This window comes from Cucumis melo, chromosome 7 (genome assembly GCF_025177605.1).
Source record: "Cucumis melo cultivar AY chromosome 7, USDA_Cmelo_AY_1.0, whole genome shotgun sequence".
Lineage (NCBI taxonomy): Eukaryota > Viridiplantae > Streptophyta > Magnoliopsida > Cucurbitales > Cucurbitaceae > Cucumis > Cucumis melo.
The window spans coordinates 2,826,644-2,844,459 of record NC_066863.1 but is presented as its reverse complement, the minus strand read 5'-3'; the positions used below and the strand labels follow the sequence as shown (position 1 = coordinate 2,844,459).

At 32.2% G+C, this 17,816-nt stretch overlaps 2 protein-coding genes and 1 long non-coding RNA gene across 4 annotated transcripts; 2 read left to right on the top strand and 1 right to left on the bottom strand.

Moving 5' to 3' along the window:
- Positions 1-782: 782 nt before the first annotated feature.
- LOC103493479 (probable bifunctional methylthioribulose-1-phosphate dehydratase/enolase-phosphatase E1) lies at positions 783-8,026 on the top strand. Of its 2 annotated transcripts, XM_008454222.3 has the most exons (12): positions 783-1,491; positions 1,983-2,119; positions 2,814-2,909; positions 3,928-4,047; positions 4,451-4,540; positions 4,852-4,992; positions 5,170-5,325; positions 5,620-5,769; positions 5,841-5,942; positions 6,972-7,081; positions 7,173-7,291; positions 7,772-8,026. In XM_008454222.3, the coding sequence occupies exons 1-12, from the start codon at positions 1,266-1,268 to the stop codon at positions 7,861-7,863; spliced, it is 1,539 nt and encodes a 512-aa protein (XP_008452444.2). In that variant the 5' UTR covers positions 783-1,265; the 3' UTR covers positions 7,864-8,026. The 2 variants fall into 2 exon arrangements, with proteins under 2 accessions (XP_008452444.2, XP_050943885.1); XM_051087928.1 differs by lacking the exon at positions 4,852-4,992 and having other exon boundaries at positions 911-1,491.
- A 3,467-nt stretch (positions 8,027-11,493) lies between these two features.
- On the bottom strand, positions 11,494-12,874 carry LOC103493481 (VQ motif-containing protein 4). The gene has a single exon (XM_008454225.3). The coding sequence runs from the start codon at positions 12,526-12,528 to the stop codon at positions 11,785-11,787; it is 744 nt and encodes a 247-aa protein (XP_008452447.1). The 5' UTR covers positions 12,529-12,874; the 3' UTR covers positions 11,494-11,784.
- Positions 12,875-16,144: 3,270 nt separating this feature from the next.
- On the top strand, positions 16,145-17,466 carry LOC127150332 (uncharacterized). The gene is made up of 3 exons (XR_007822609.1): positions 16,145-16,306; positions 16,545-16,608; positions 17,317-17,466. It is a non-coding gene; the product is annotated as an uncharacterized LOC127150332 (long non-coding RNA).
- The last annotated feature ends 350 nt before the right edge of the window (positions 17,467-17,816 follow it).

The window sequence follows — 17,816 nt, the reverse complement described above, 5'->3', positions numbered from 1 at the left end:
AGGAAAATGGCAAGGAAAACGCCACATTGTTGTTATCTATAATTGTTAATCCAGTGAATAGAATACCACAAATGAAAGTAGGTTGACATAAAGTTAATATTAATCTACTTTAACGTTAGAACAATGACCGCTCGATACAGTAATTTTGTTTTATATGCGTTTACTTTCATCGTTAGATTATTTACATACATTTTTTCAGTTCAGTGTAAAGCAAGAACATTCGAACCTCATACTTATTAGTCAGTAAAACGTATATTTTATACTAATCAAGTGATGCTCGATTTAGCTACCATTACAACAATATTTGATCGGCTCAAAAGGTGGAATTATAAATTTTCTAGATGAGACGCTATATAAAATATAAGTATTTGTAGTACAATGTTTGATCGTGTTTTTCTATAAAAAGAAAAAAAAAACAAGTTGAAATAGTTCCAATCAAATACATCAAATCAAACAAAATACGATAGCTAGAGTTATCAAAAGGCAGAATCACAAATTTCCTTGATGTTGTTTTATAATTTAGTAAGAATAATTTAGAAAGAAATGTAAGGTACGAGGTTAGGTGTAATTTTATCTCTGAACTATTTAGGTGATATTATCATTTAAGTTATATATATATATAGTTGAAGAGTGCTCGAGTCTCCTACTTTATACTACGTGATCGAAAGACTTTTAAAAAATTTCAAAGAATTTTGAGGTTGGATGGATGTGAAAAAGGATAAAAATTTACTTTATTCCATCTTAAAGGAAGTTGTTATGTGAGAGACGTGAGGGTATTTCTTGATATTTTCGATATCTTGTGCATTGATCAAGCGATGAGAAGAAATGGGAAAACTTTCGACCAAACAATTCTATAATTTTGATCGAGTTACCCGTTTTAAGCGTCTGGACCATTGAGCCGTCCAAATAGAATTTGGTGAACCCACAAATCAGTTTCGTCACAAATCGCCAAGAATCAAAGAATCGACTGCAGTGCAACGAATGAAACCGAAGAAAAAGTAGAACAAAACATGCCAATAATCCCAATTCAAAAAATTTAATCTTTCTTTCGGTCAGCAAAAGGGTCAAAACTATGGCTGCTTCACCTTTAAGCGCAGTGCTCTGATTGCCTTCTCTGTACACTGGGCTAACAAAGAGGAATAAACAATTCCACTCACGATTCGCTTCTAATTTTTCGTCTATTAAAGTTAAACACTTTTTCATTTCAAGCTAAACCACCTATTTTTTCGGTGAGCTTCTCCGTTTTAACATAGAAATAGCTCTTCATGGCAACGGCATCAGATGTGGGTGTGAACGGAGAGAAGAGGGCTAAGATATCCCCTGATTTCTTGGAAAGTAAGGGGGTCCATGAAACTAAGGCTTTACTTGCAGAGCTGTGCCGCCATTTTTACGGGCTTGGATGGGTCTCTGGAACTGGCGGTAGTATCACCATCAAGGTCCACGATGATGCTATTCCCAAGCAGAATCAGCTCGTCGTCATGTCTCCTTCTGGTTTGTTACATGCATCCCTCTTTCGCTTTTTCCTTCAGATTTTCTGATTTGTAGTGTTTTTTGTTTTGTTACCTCATTTGTTTGTTTGGTTTAGTCCCTGGTTTGCAATTTATGTGCTCTAAGCTGCATTCATTAGTTACTCTTTAAGCTAATTACTTGAGCTTAGACTATTTATGTTGGGATATTGTGTGTTCTAGCATGGCTTCCTTATTTGCCCATGTTTTATGCGAAGGGTATCTGACTGTCTGGAGGATGGTTCTGTTAGTCTCAGTTTTAAAGATGCTTATTGTGTATTTTCAGTTATATACCTTGTCATTTGCTACCTCTTTTCCTTGATAAACCATGATTTTTGTGTCGAATTCTTCGTCATAATGTCTCTTTAGACTCTGAAATTTTATGTTCTTTTTTTTTTTTTTTTTTTTTTTTTTTTTTGTATATATTGGCTATCTGGGATGGTTCTCTTCTCATACCAATGTATCACTCATTAATAGGCGTTCAAAAGGAGCGAATGGTGCCGGAGGACATGTATGTGTTATCTCCGGATGGTTCTGTCTTATCTTCTCCTACCGTGAAGCCATACCCACACAAGCCTCCAAAATGTTCGGACTGTGGTCCTCTTTTTATGAAGGTTTTGGTTTCAAAATCTTTGAATTCTTGTTCATTTCATTCATGTAATCAGATGGCACATTACTAACATTTTCCGTCAATTCGATTAAACTTCTGAGAGCTGTGCATTTTTGTGTGTATATCTATTTTTCAAGTATGTATAATATGATAATATGTAGGAGACAATGTCAAAGATTTTTAATCAGTGGGTACACAAATAAATCTCTTTTTGCGGAAAGATAATCTGGCATAGCATCAGTCAGTTGGTAATTGCAAAACGATTAAAATTTTTGCAGTGATAGCATACTAGGCTGGCAGAGAACTGAACCTTTTGGGCTAGAATTACCACTATAATGAAGATAATAAAATGTCTTATCTTCATAAGCTGGATTACGTTTTACAATTCAGTGTTGTTTCTTTCTCATTTTTTCCTCTTCCAAAAAGAATGCAACCTGGCTATTGCCTTTTTCTGTTCTTCCTTTCATCACCAAAATTTTCCTTTAAAAAATATTCTTGCATGAAGCTAAATACCTTGGTCCCTTTCCTTATTAGATACACAACATTTGTTGCATTAACCAGAAAGTTTAACTATAAAGTAAAGGTTTACTGACTTCTTCAATCAGGCTGACCACTTTCTACCTTTTGATTCTTGATTGTGCAGCAGTTTCTAGATTAATATCTGATAATTTTCCATATTTCCTCCCCGTCCAATCCAGGCATATCAAATGCGTGATGCTGGAGCTGTTATTCACAGTCATGGGATAGAATCATGCCTTGCAACAATGATCAATCCATCAGCAAAGGAATTTAGAGTGAGTTTTCACTTCTCAGTATTTATTTACAAGGGTGGATGTTGTGTATGCTCGATCCCACAAAATTTTTCAGTTCATGCCCACTGTTGTCCAGATCTGCTTACGTTCTTTGAATCTGGATGAAGGCTATGACTGTATGATGAAAATCATGTAGTTACTCTCGTGATCTCAAATAGTAAAGAACTGTAAGAGAAAGTATGAAAACTGGATGTAACACGCTTAATATTGCTTCAAGGGAACGAGATGAAGGCTATATGACGATGAACTGCCTTTTATATGAATTATTTCCAGCTCGTTGGACTAGATATTCTTTGGTTGATGCTACCGTGAATGCTATCTGGATTTGTAAAAATGCCTGTAGGTGTAAGCTAAATATTTTGCAAATAGTATGCCTTGTATTCTTTCATTTTTTCTCAATGAAATTTGTGTTTTCTATATATATATATATATATATAAGCTAAATATTTTGGAAAGAAATATAGTATAATGCAAAATGCCGTGATGATCACATGGGAATATATTATTGTAGTTGTGAGCTTGTGAGAGATTTTTTTAATAATTCTATGTAGAAACTTGGTCGTAAGATGGACAATTCTACAATAACTCTGAAACTTAACCTTGAATTCAGATCTATTAAACAAAATTAATAGTTATCGTTATTTGTGTGAAAGGACCTGTTGTAATCTTTAGGCTAAGATTTAATAATAAAATATTACAAAATTAAATTCTACTGATGTTTATCTTCATTTGAAGAGAACATTAAAGATATGAGAGCTAGGCCAAATCAGGCCAAATTAACTGTCCTTTTAGCTAGCATAATCTTACAGTTGCATATAAACTTGTTGAGCGTATCAGCCTTAGAGTAGTTTTGAAGAATAGTCGTGCGACACACTGAAATATAATCCACAAACATGTGAAATTCTATCATGAAGACAGGAATATCTTTAATTTTCTGTTAATTATGGATCTGTTTCCTGTTGAATTCTCGATTTATTTGTTATTATTGTTATTGCTGCAGATTACTCATATGGAAATGATTAAAGGAATCAAAGGGCATGGTTACTATGATGAACTTGTGATCCCAATAATAGAAAATACAGCTTATGAGTATGAGCTCACAGAATCTCTAGCTAAAGCAGTAAGTAGTTCTAATCTTTTAAACTTAAATTTTATCTGCTGGTTTTTCTCGTTTGTCTCCTATTGTGACAAGACTTTGAGGAGAATTAGAAAAGGGACCAATTATGAACAAATGATAGACTAATACAGTCTTTTATTTGAAAATCAATTTACTAATTGATAAAGTTCCTATGTGTATCAGTGTATGTTGGGTGACTTGACCATACTTATCAGTGTATCTTTTGAGTAATGATCAACATTATTTTCCTACGTATTAACCACTATGTCATTAAATGAAAATGATGGAATTATTGATATTGATTCATTAATGCATACGCTGGCAAGTGTTTATTTTGTTCTAAAATCTTCATTTCACTAGTAGACCACATTTGATGGGCTAATGGAATTTCCTTTGCTTTCTACAGATTGAAGCCTACCCGAAAACAACTGCTGTGCTTGTTCGAAACCATGGCATTTATGTATGGGGGGATTCGTGGATTCATGCAAAAACACAGGTTTGTTATACATGGTAGTTTAGGGCCAAGTCGGTATTTTTGACATCGCTTGATTTCAAAATAAAATGGTTCCTGCTACCCCATTGGTTTTGAAGTTTTCTCCAGCTGTACTCTTGAACACTGAAAGATGACGTATACTCTGCATTTTAAGATCCTATTTACATTCAGAAAATATGATTTGTAAATCTGAATCATTGCTTACTCTTCAAAATGTCCAGCTTTATACAATAATGGTCCGACATGGAAGGCAAGAGAAGATGTTTAAGTTCAATATTCTTTCACACTCTTTTTAAGTCCACTCATTTTTTCAGGCTGAATGCTACCACTATCTCTTTGATGTGGCCATCAAGCTTTATCAATTGGGCCTTGACTGGTCTACTCCAAATCATGGTCCCATTCAGAAAGTCAAAGAAGTTGCAGTAGGTGGTTGCAATGGTGAAGCATCTTTGAAGGTTATAGCTTCGATATAATCTATACACTTGGGCAATTTGATTGTAGTACAACCTCTGTGTTGACTGTAGAGTGTGTACCTACATGTCTGTTAAATTAAATTGTTCTTTAATTATTTTCTTGAGTTTGATTTTGTAACTCTAAAATTCAATTCATTTTTTTTGATATTTTTTCTGCAGCGTTGCATTGTTCTTGACATAGAAGGAACTACTACTCCGATATCATTTGTGACCGATGTTCTTTTTCCATATGCTCGTGACAATGTCCACAAACATTTGTCTCTAACATTTGATACTGCTGAGACTAAAGAAGATATTAAGTTGTTGATATCCCAGGTGAGATAGTTCTTTTCGGGGATTCAAGGTCACAAAACACTTTTGGTGTTGGATTAGGACACTTTAAAACAATTGTCTTAAGAAACTTAATTCAAATATTGAAGAATGAATGTATGACAAAATGGAGAACTCATTAAGAAGAAATGCCTTGTTATTTAGAGAAACAGCCTCAAAATTCAACATGGTTCTCTTACAAGTTCGAAAATTCCAGAGTATTAAAGCAAAGTTTGACCATAGTTATAAATCGTTCAGTTTGACCTGTGTTGGAGAGTAACTTTGGGAATCCAATTGCAGGTGCAAGATGATCTGGAAAAAGGCGTTGTTGGTGCTGTGCCTATTCCTCTTGATGATTCTGCGAAAGAGGAAGTTATTGCAGCTATAGTTGCGAACGTAGAAGCCATGATAAAAGCTGACAGGAAGATTCCTGCTCTAAAACAGTTGCAAGTAAGCAGAAATAAATAGTGAAGAAAATTGCTAACTTTTACAGAACAAGAACTAACCTCCAGCTTTGTTAGGGTCATATATGGCTAACTGGATTTGAGAACAATGAATTGAAAGGTGAAGTTTTTGAGGATGTACCGAGAGCTCTGGAAAGATGGCACGCCCTGGGCACAAAGGTTGTACAGTATACACTTTTCTCTCTTCCACAGTTACAATGCTGATGATTACAAGTTTTGATTATACGGCCTTACTGTTTTATAGTTTGTACAACCGTGTCCTTGAGTTCTAACAAGTTCTAATATGGCTATAACTACTCTGCTCCATCATGTTTTCTTCTTCTTTATAAATTGACGCAGCAACATTTTCTATGATCACTTTCTGGAAAAGTATAATTAACATCTCAAAGCACATGAATAAGAATTTTAACATTTGACCAAGCACCATGAAGTTTTATTAAGTATCTCTAAAAGTAATTCTTCAAAAGTTATATCAAACTCATTCCATGCAAACTATATCTTTTAAATTACGGTCACTACTATTTTTAGATGGAATCTACTGAGCCCTTGACCTGTATTCCAGTAATATCTACTTTTGTATTCCTGTAGTTTTCTGATTTTTGTCATCCAATGATAAATGAATCTTCATCCCTGAATACTGCTGGAGTGCTGATGGTTTATAATGAATTGCTCTTGAAATATTCACTTCCTCCATGTCTTCTACTTATTTCAGTACTAACACATTTGATTTTAGTTTCCAATACAACCCCTTAGCTCTAAAATTTCCTTATACAATTCTGGGAGCTTAATATAATGTCGCCATTTGCGTGATTACATACTGTAAAGTTAGTTTTACTCATGGTTAACTCCCTGTCGTACTAATAATACTCCCTATCGTATTAATAATCAGCCAGATAACTCAAAAAATGAAAGTTCTTTTCGTTCATCTGTATATTTTTCACTTCAATTCAATTTCTTTTGCTCTCATGGCTTAGTATCTGGAATTACATGCAGCATCTTACTAACACACGAGGAGGTAACCAAAGCAGTATAACTACATCCAAAGTTTCTATGCTCTCCTTTGATTGTCTTTTTTTATTTCTTGTACTATCTCATAATTCTTGCAATGTATGGAGAGTTCAAGTTTCTCCACCATTTGTTCTGACATGACTGTTAACCATGAATGGGGTAATAAAATTATTTTTGCAGGTATATATTTACTCGAGCGGTAGTAGGTTGGCACAGAGGCTTCTATTTGGAAACACAAAATATGGGGATCTGAGAAAATATTTGTCAGGATATTTTGATACCGCCGTGGGGTAAAATCTAATTTTACTTTTGATACTTTCCCTTTTAGGACAGAAATACGTCTTTACACTCTCATACATACTATTACTTCCATGCTCTCAGGAACAAAAGAGAAACGCGCAGTTATGTTGAGATCAGAGAGTCTGTTGGAGTCGATAAGCCGTCGGAAATTTTGTTTGTCACTGATGTTTTCCAGGAAGCTGTAGCTGCAAAAGCAGCAGGTATCCAACATCTTCTTGAACGTTTTGGATTTATGGTGTGTTCTATAAACATCTGGTTGTAAGAGTCATCATCTCCTTGGTATTGTTGGTTTAAAATGATTAAAAATAAATAGTGATAGAGTAATTGTCTTGTCATGAGACAAGTTTAAGAAATAATACCATCCCTGCTAGGCATCATGATGAAGGAAACGATCATAAACTCCAAACCTTCCTAACAAACTTCTGATAATGAAATATTGAGACGACCGTACGAACATCAAATCCATCAGTGATTTGCATATACAGTATTGTGTTTACTGTTGATCTGACTTTTAACAACTTACTACTAAGGAAAGAATCCGTCCGGATGAAGAATGCTTTTCCTAGTTCATGAAATTTAATCAAACAGAGAATCCCCACGTCAAGGATTAATCCCTATGGCGTTCTTTCTTTACTTTTGTTTTTTGTTACAAACCATATCAAACTTGTTCGCTTTTGCAGGATTGGATGTGAATATATCCATTCGACCTGGAAACGCTCCTCTTCCAGACAATCATGGGTTCAAAACAATTCAATCATTCTCAGAAATTTGAAGAGCTGGTATGTGAGTCTCTTTTTTCATAGTGGAATGGAATGTACAATAAAGCTTGAGAAGAGAGACTATTTTTCTCAAATAAATAACTTCAACATCTTTGAGTTTATATGCAAGTTCCCATTGTCTGCATCAATAAATAATCATCAATAGTCCTCCTTTTATCTTGTTCCTTTCTTCTATCTCTAGACTATTGATTAACAATGCCTCCAACGACTATGTGTAGCGGCAACACTCACCACCAAAATTTTGTTTTCCTGTTGCTCACTTTTTTCGTGATTATTTTCGTTACCAACCTGATCTGAAAGTTGAGTTCTACCTTTGATTGTATTACGTTGCGTTCATACAAATGAGGATTGAATTATCTTGCACGTAACAGAAACGTAATTCTAGTTTGATGTATGATCTCATTAGCTAGAATAGAATGAGAGACTTCTATCAAATATAAAGTTATATATGCAATCCATTTTCCACTTTGGTTTATGAATTGTACTTGAGTTAACTAAAATGGCAATAAATTTGAGCTTACAAGTCATCCTTAATTTGTTGAACTCTAATGCTATTAATTTTATCTTTTAATGAAGGGTTCTATAAAAGGAAACTTAACCAACCAAGCTATCTTAATTAATTATCTTTTGAGGTCATTATTTTTATATCATTGATGTTCCAAGAGTACCCTACAATGGATTTTTTTAGGATAAAAGTTAAGAAAATTACTGTAAACGACAAAAGTTGAAAATTTTATATAAAATATAGCAAAACTTTAAATTCTATAAAAATATAGTTTAGGTTTAAGTTGGTATAAAAATATCACACCAATCATAAATTATTATCAATCATTTTAAATACAAAGTAACTTTGGTTGCTTAATTAAAAAAAAAAGTCAAAGTTAATCGATAGGGATTTATTATTGTAAATGTTAAAATTGTTGAAAATATTTATAGATATAGCGAAACTTTAGGATCTATACACTATGAATACTATCAATATTTATTTGAGATTTTGCTATAGTTTTGTCAATGTTTTGGTATAATTTGCTATTTAAAAACTCCCTACTGTTACCATTTCATACTCTCCTTATTTAGTTATTATTTTCCCAAATACGTTGTTTCCATCTTTTTAACAAAGTTGTTTGTTTTCAATTCAAATGATTTGTCGTTTATTTGCCGTTCTATTTTGGAATATATTTTGACTAATCAATTCATTGTGCTTACGAACACAATACACATTAATACATAAATAAGTTAAATTATACAAAATCAAAACTTCATTTTTACTCTAATTTTGTTTCCAAAAATTAGCTTCAGCTTTCAAACTTGGTTTTTAAAAAGGTTTAAGTTATTTATATATATATATATAAAAATCGCTTTTAAAAATAGCAAAATGAACAAAAGTGCATAATCACTTTGTACTACCATCTTTGATTTCAAATATACATTATATTACAATATATTATAAAATGATACTTCAAAATTAATATTAAAATGGAAAACCCCATAAAAATAAGAGAAATTCGTTAGATTGTTCAATTTTAAGATTAGGAGAAAAGTTTGGTAAAACCAAAAGTGTAATTAATCCGCTAGTAATTACTTTGTGCATTAATATTATCCAAATCTATCCTAAAGTATTTTGAAATCTCTAATCATTTAAATGAAAAGTCATTGAAACTTGTGGACTAAATAATAGAAATTTATCTCGACCCTCCTAAATTAATAGATATCAAAACAGAGGCACATGAACACACAAACTTATTGCCTAATAATTTCATCATAATTTAGCCAAAGACAGCCTAAATTCCAACCCAACCCTTTGGAATCAATCTAATTGAAGAAACTTTTTGTGAAGTGGTTAACATTTTCATAACTCACATGACATCTCTAAAACTGATAACACCACCAAATTGACTTTCATTTGAGGTTGTTCTTTTCGCTCCCACTTTGAATCGTATTTGTTTGACTTGTAAATTACAATACTTTTCTTTTCTTTTCTTTTTCGATTCCTTTGGGTGATCGACAACGGAATTTGATGTTTTTCTTTTTCAGCATAACAAAACACATGTGTTGAATTAAACATTTTAGGTTCAACTTTTAACATAAAACTTTGTTTGTTCTAATAGTTTTGAATCCAACTGTTTTTACATCTTACGATCTCATTTTCGTTATATCTTCGATTACTCACACTTTCCAATGCTTTCTATGATTTTCAGTAACTTTGATTGTGTCTAGCAATATTTTTATATTAGTAGAAGCTAAAAACAATATTATCATGAAGATTTTAGGTTTATATCTCATACTATTTTCATTTTAGTCTTTAGTATACAATTCATGAACCATGATTTGAAAGAAAACAACCAATTTATTTGGAACCATACAAAGGCTCAAAATATGGATATATATATATATAACTAAATAATTGATATAGGTCCTACGTCGTTCGTACTAGCGTGAGTGGTAAATACAAAGTGAAAACATCATAAGATACTTAAAAGATATTGTAATGGAAAACCTAACATAAAAAGACATATTTAAAAGTAGTAAAGTGAAATTGTTCTTCGATGTCAAAACAAGCACAATATGTTAACAACCGTGAGATTTGTGGTTCAAATTTTAGAGATGGTTAAGACGTTGAGTTGAGTTATAAAATTAGAAAGTAATATATTGGATTTAGGAAGTATGCACGGGAGAAACAAAACTATTTATCGCGAAATTAAGGAAGGTTAAAAGTAGAAAAAGATTCCATAAATGAATAAAACTTGGATGGGGGAAAGGGGATTGAAATGATGAATTATGATATGTGTGGGGGCAAACCCACATTCCAAAAAGAGTTTTGAAAATATGGAGTATGGGGCAGCTTTTATACAGTTCAAAAGGCATACCAAACTATCCCATAGGACTTGAAAAAGGACAAAGCAAAGCATTTGAAAATGTGAGGATGGAAAATGAAAATGATAAGAAATAATATAATTGAGAGTTTTGATAAGAAATTAATTAATTAATTATTTTTTTTTTTGGGTGTTTTGAAAACAGAAAAGACAAAAGAATGAGAAAAGGAAGAGGGGGATTTAGAGGCCCAATTTTGTAGAACAAAGATATCCATGAAATGAAAACATTGAGTGGAACTTCCAACCATTTTCCTCATGAATCTCCACCACCATTGTTTAATCAATGCACTCTCATTGACTCACTCACTCTTTCTTTTTCTTTTTTTATATTTAGAAATATGTTATCCTATTTTATTTTAGAAAATAGTTTTCATATTTTACAGTCTACTTATAAGTTTTTACAAAACGTGTTTAAAAATCGAAACCAACATCTTAAAAAAGAAAAAAAAGGAAGGTGGGGGGGGGGTTTTTTTTTTTTTTTCCAAAAATAAAGTGGAAAAGAAAGGTGAGTAAAGAACATAATAACAAAGTAGACAGAAATCTCAAATATAATCTATGAAAATAATCCATAATTTAAAAGGGTATAAATTGATTGAAGGAAAATTGATGCGAATTCAAAAATAGTTGGATCCCCCACCTTACAATGGCCTTTGCGGTTACCACTCAAAACAAACGCAACAAAAAAAAATTTCTCACCAACTTTCCGGGAAAGTCTAAAAGAAAAATAAACGGGAAAATGAAAATGGTTCATAACACAAAAATCCAAGTTGAATTCAGTTCAGGCTTTTTACCATTTCCAAATGGATTTTCTCATCAAATTGTACATCGAAAATTCGTAACACTAACATCTCTCTCTTCTCTTGTTTGTAATTTCTTTTTCCTTTTTGTCAACAAATCTCAAGAGAATCAATCAATTCACCAAACCCAAGCCCTGTTAATTGATTCATCAACCGATCATCTTTTCATTTGGGGTTGGAGAAAAATCAATCAAGAAGTTACAAATCTCTACAAATCAAACAAACAAACAAACCCTCGATTTCGTTATGAAGAAGATGATGATCCAGAAACCCTAGGCGAAGTTTCTGGAAACAGAGAAAGAAGCTGCGGCGGGTCAGCGGCTCTAGGTGTATTCATCGGCGATGGATGCAAGTAAAACCCCTTTTCAGCAATCGCTCTCTCTTCCTCCGACGAGCTTCCTAGCGACGGGGACGACGACGATTTATCAAACAACGGGTCATCATTCAACGGCGTAACAGGACTAAGAGCAAGAGAAGGAAAGTCAAGGATACTAGGAGAGAGAATCTCAACGTTGCGAGGAGAAAAACCCGCTGCCGCTCCAGAACCGGAGAAATTGGGGATTAGGGTATTGATCATGAGACTATTTTTGAGGTGATTTCTTCGTTCATAGAGCTTGAAACTTTGTTGTTTCTTAGGGGCGGTTTTGATGGGAGGAATCGGGAAGTTCTTGGAAGATTGAAAAGGGTCTTGAGAAGAAGGAGGAACAGAACAAGGTTTTGAAGATGGGGTTGGTGGGTGTTGCGGTGGCCGGGGAGATTCCGATGAGCCAGTGAGCATTTGAACAACATGCTTGAAATTGGAAGTATCAGCTTGAACAAAAGTTGTGGGATAAGGATTTGAATCAGATCTAGGAAGAAGCTTAGGAGGAGGAGGAGGAGGAGGATTGGAGTTGATGGTGGTACTGTTAGGGGAAGTATTAGGAGAAGGGTTTGTTTCTCTTTCATGGGATGATCTTGTTGTTGAGGTTGAAGATGAAGTGATTTCCATTGATGGGGTTTCTTAAGAAATGTAATACAAATTACAAAACAACACACACAAACCCACTTCTCTGAAACTGGCAAAACAGAGAGAAGATGAAGAAGAAGAAGAAGAAGAAGATGGAGGAATTGAGGGGGTGAGTTTTGATTGGAGGGGATGAGAGAGAAAGAGGGGGAAGAGTGAGAAAGAAGGGTTTTTGATGAGGGAAAAGGGGAGGAGAATGGAGGAAGAAAAAGAAAAAGGAAAAAAAAAAAAAGTGGAAAATGTTTAGGCTTTTGGTTGTGTATGAAATGTTTTTGTTGTTTTCTGCCTATTTTCTCTCTTTTTCTCACTTTATAATAATTTTTTTTTCTTCCATCTCTCAAAAGTCTTCACTTTATTATTCTTGGTGGGGTTTTGTAATTGTTGAAGTTTTCTTCTTCTTTTCCTTTTCATATATTTCAAGTTGTTTTAAATATTTCAAAGGGTTAACCCATGGGATGATCATCTATCCATTTTACTTTTCAAATCATTTTTATAACAACCTTTACATATCTCATACTTGTACATTTTCTTCGTGTAAAAGTCAAATTAAAACTAAATACTCATGTCGTTTGGGACATGATCATATACAGTAAAAATTCTTCATATCATTTGTGTCATTTCCACCTAATTGGAAATACATCTATACCAAGATGTAGTGCAATCGAGGTTTTAGAATTGACGAAAATTTATGATAGCCTTCATAGTCTTACTCTCTTCAATAGTCATCATAATGTGATCAAGACTGATAGTTTGGAGGTTGATTAACTTTATCTTAATAACGTAATAGTGAATCTTATAGAAAGTCTCTTTCTTTATTGACGAGGTTGTTTGAGTCCAAGATGATATTTGCTTTCTAGTTCTCCCATGTGAAGCATTGTCACAAATATAGTAGGTGCACTACTTTTGACGAAGGCTTTGAAAGGATAAATTAAACTACTCCTCTATAGTTCTTGTTGTCATTGCACTTTGACTCTTGGTTGTAATTTTATTAGGAGTTGCTCTGAGGTTTGTTACCTAAAAAGAAACTTTAGAAAGAATGGACGATGTTTTAATCGTTGAAGCAACAACAAGCATGATTTATCTACCAAATAAAACTCCATAAAATACAACTTTACACAAGAATCTCCCTTTAGATGACTGTTTATTTAATTTGTCAACTTAGAAAGAATATAATATGTAGAAACAAGATTATTCAAAATAAATAATACTAATAATAATGAAAGGAGGAGTGTTAGTGGTGAGTGAGTTGGTGAGAAAATGGCCAACAGCCCACATAAGTAGAGAAGAAGAGGATGCCATTCCCTTGGTTTGGTTTGACAGAAGGAACCAAGAATTTTCCTCTTTTTTTTTTTTCCTTCAATTTTATAAAATTAATAATAATAATTGATAAAATAATATTCATAAAAAAGGATTATCTTTCAAACCGAACCTAAAATATTTAGAAAATATATCTATCTAAGATGGACGATGATAAACCAAGATAGGCTCCTATCTATGTCTATCATAGATAAATTATGATCTTTGCTATATTCATAAACATTTTCAGAAGTTTTATCATTTAAAATAATATCTCAAAATGAAGAATCGTTGAAATCTACTTTAATTTAATTAAATTACACCCACAAATTTTCAATAATAAAAATTAAGTTTTCAAACTTATACGACCGTTAAAACTTAAAAGTGAACTTTCAAATTTATAATAATCGTATAAAAAAAATTGAAGCCGAGTCTCCTTTTGGACAATAACCATTAATATTTCGGTGTGATTTTAACCATTTGTCTAGAGAAAAAGAAAAAGAAAAGAAAGTAGGGTTTGTGTAACGCCCCAAAAATTTAGATAATTTTGGAGTCAGTTATCTTAATTTTGTTTATCTAGATTTAATTTATTGGGCGTTATTTTGAATCCATTTAATGAGAATTATTTGATTTAAGTGGGAATTAAAATTAATTAAATATTTCTTGGATGAATATTTAATTAATTAGAGGTTTTGACACGTGGTGTTTGTTGAGTTTTTATTAAATGGTAGGTTAAGAGGATTAAGTAAAGTTGTGGATTTTAGTGTTGTTGAAGTTGAATTTAATTAAATAATTATGGACGTTATTTAATTAAACCGTAGGGTGGAAAGTTTGTTGGAGATTTGATAATTATATGTATACGTGGAAATATATATATAATTATTATGTTAAAGGAAAAGATAATTATATTTGTTGAAATAAAATTATTTAAGGAAAAGATAGTTGTATTTTGGAGAAAGGATATTTATTAAAGGAGAAAAAGTAAAATAATTATATTTTGGGAAAATATAATTATTTGTAAAAGGATAATTAATTACTTTGGAGAAGATAAATAATAATTAATTATTGTGGAAGATAATTAATTATTTTGGAGAAAGATAAATAATAATTAATTATTGTAGAAGATAATTAATTATTTTGGAGGAAGATAAATAATAATTAGTTATTGTGGGAAATAATTAATTATTCTGTAGAAAGATAAATCTTGATTATGGAGTGGAGTTGCTATGGTTGGGTTAAGATAATTCATATCGAAAGTTATATACATATAATTATTATGTTAAAGGAAAAGATATTTATATTTGTTAAAATATAACTATTTAAGGAAAAGGTAATTGTATTTTGGAGAAAAGATATTTGGTAAGGGAGAAAAAGTAAAATAATTATATTTTGGGAAAATATAATTATTTGTAAAAGGATAATTATTTTGGAGAAAGATAAATAATAATTAATTATTGTGGAAGATAATTAATAATTATTTTGGAGAAAGATAAATAATAATTAATTATTGTGGAAGATAATTAATAATTATTTTTGGAGAAAGATAAATACTAATTAATTATTGTGGAAGATAATTAATTATTTTTGGAGAAGATAAATAATAATTAATTATTGTGGAAGATAATTAATTATTTTGGAAGAAAGGTAAATAATAATTAATTATTGTGGATGATAATTAATTATTCTGTAGAAAGATAAATATTGTTTATGGAGTGAAGTTGTTATGGTTGAGTTAAGATAATTCATTTTGGAAGTTATAAGTGATTTATTAGAAAAGATTTGATTGATTAAATTAATTGAGGACTTAAGTTAATTTGAGATTTTGGAGGGAAAAGTTAGTTTTGGCGGAATTGTAATTAATTGAGTATATATATATGGATATATATATTTAATTAATAATTTGGAAAAGTGTAGTTAATTATATTATGGAATATAATTATATTTATTTGAAAAAGAAAATAATTCATGAAGAGAGAGATGATTGATTTTGATTGGACGAAAAAGATATATATTTATAAGAGAGAATAATGGTTTAAATAAATATATATTTATTGTAGATTTTGGTGAGAGAAAAATAATAATAATAAAGAAGTATTATTATTATTACTAATGGTTATAAATGCCTAAGATTAAGGCATTGATTTAGGAAAGATAATGGGAATAAAGATATATGTATATTTTTTGGTATTATATATATATATATATATATATATCCTAAAAGGAAAAGGAAATAATAATAATAATTATTATTATTGTTATTATTTGGGTCTATAAATAGCATTGGAATGCTTAAGATGGAATTAAAGGAAAAAGAAAAAGGTTCTTTATCTTCTTCTCTAAGATAACCCTCTGCTGTCGCCGCCTCAGTTGAAGTTAAGATTGGTCTCTTTGGAAGCTTGAGGATTTAAAGTGATGAATTTTTCATCAAGGATAAGAGGATTTTCCAACCTCCATCTGAGTAACCTTGGTAAGCCAATAAAAATTAAATTAATATTTTATTAATTTAATTTTGGATCTATTTGAGGTTTCTTTAAAGGTTCAATTGACTAAACTTTTTAAGATCTAAATCTTGGATTTTTCCCAATCAAGGTTGAATTGGTTTCAACCCCAATTTTTAGAAAGTTAATTAATTTGGGAGGATTTTTGGATGTTAGCCAATTGCTAATCTCATTAATTAAGATACTAAGTGTTCCTTTTATGATTAGGATCAAGTTAATTGGAGAATTTTACTGTCAACTAGGGAGTACCTTGTTTGGCTAAAATCTCCAGGTAAGAGATTCTCCTACTAGACCTTCGAACTGAATTCAAGAGACCGCATGTAATTATGATTATGCATTGATGGTAACTAAGATGCATAATTTGATGATAATGATTATACTGAGATTATGATGATAGTTGATGTTGATGATGATGACTGAGATTATTATGTTGATGATTGATGATGATGACTGATGTTATGTTAAGGACTGATAGATTGATGTTGATGATTGTTAATGCATGATATATTAATCACATGATTAAGGACGTTAAGATTAATACTCATGCCATGTTATGATGTTATGTTATGCTACATGCTATGGATAGGGTGTTCTGTTAACTTTGTCTATTAGAGTCGTACCTGCATGGGTGTCCTTCGGGATCACCACCTATTTAGGACTGTGTGGTTCGACGGGACGCCAGTCTAGCATGTATATAGATATGATTCGAGTGATTCGACGGGGTCCTCGCATCCCGATTGTCTTAGTGTTACCCCCGGGTTCACTACAGACCAGCATGTCCTAGGTGCTCCCCCGGGACACCGAAGACCAGATTTTCGTTCCTACGGGAGCGCATGTTGCACGTGTTCGGGAACGTGCCAGAGATTGGGTACCATTTTCAGGACTCTAATGGGAAGTTAACAGACACCTAGCGGGACTAGTAGTAGGTCCCTTACTGAGTATATGTTTATACTCACTCTTTCTATGTTTAACATTTCAGGCGAAGGTAAAGGTAGAGGAAAGCTGGCGAGCGACAGAGAAGGATCCGTGACATGCCATATGGGGACTCAGTTTTGCTTCCGCGTTTATGTTTCAGTGTTTTAATATTCCGTTTTTAATGAAAATTTATTCTTCCCTCGTTTCAAAAAAGTGTCTCTTGTCATTGTTCCGTTTCAGTAACGACCTCAGCTTAGTATAAAGAGTTGGGTCGTTACAGTTGGTATCAGAGCGTCAGCTTTTAGGTTCTGTAGACTAACTTACGATGTGAGTCTTTGATTTTTGTCCCTATGGCTATTACGGTCCTTCGTCACTCGCCAGGTATGTATTTTATGATACATGATTATGAATATGCACGTGACCTTGCCTGTATTAAACTAGAACTGCATGAATGTTATGATTTACATGGTGATCGCTTTGGTGGTAAAGTTTAAGAAAAAACGTTGTCACGTAGAGGTGCTCAATGAGGTGATTAAGTAGGCAAAAGAGTTGGACGTGTTCAGC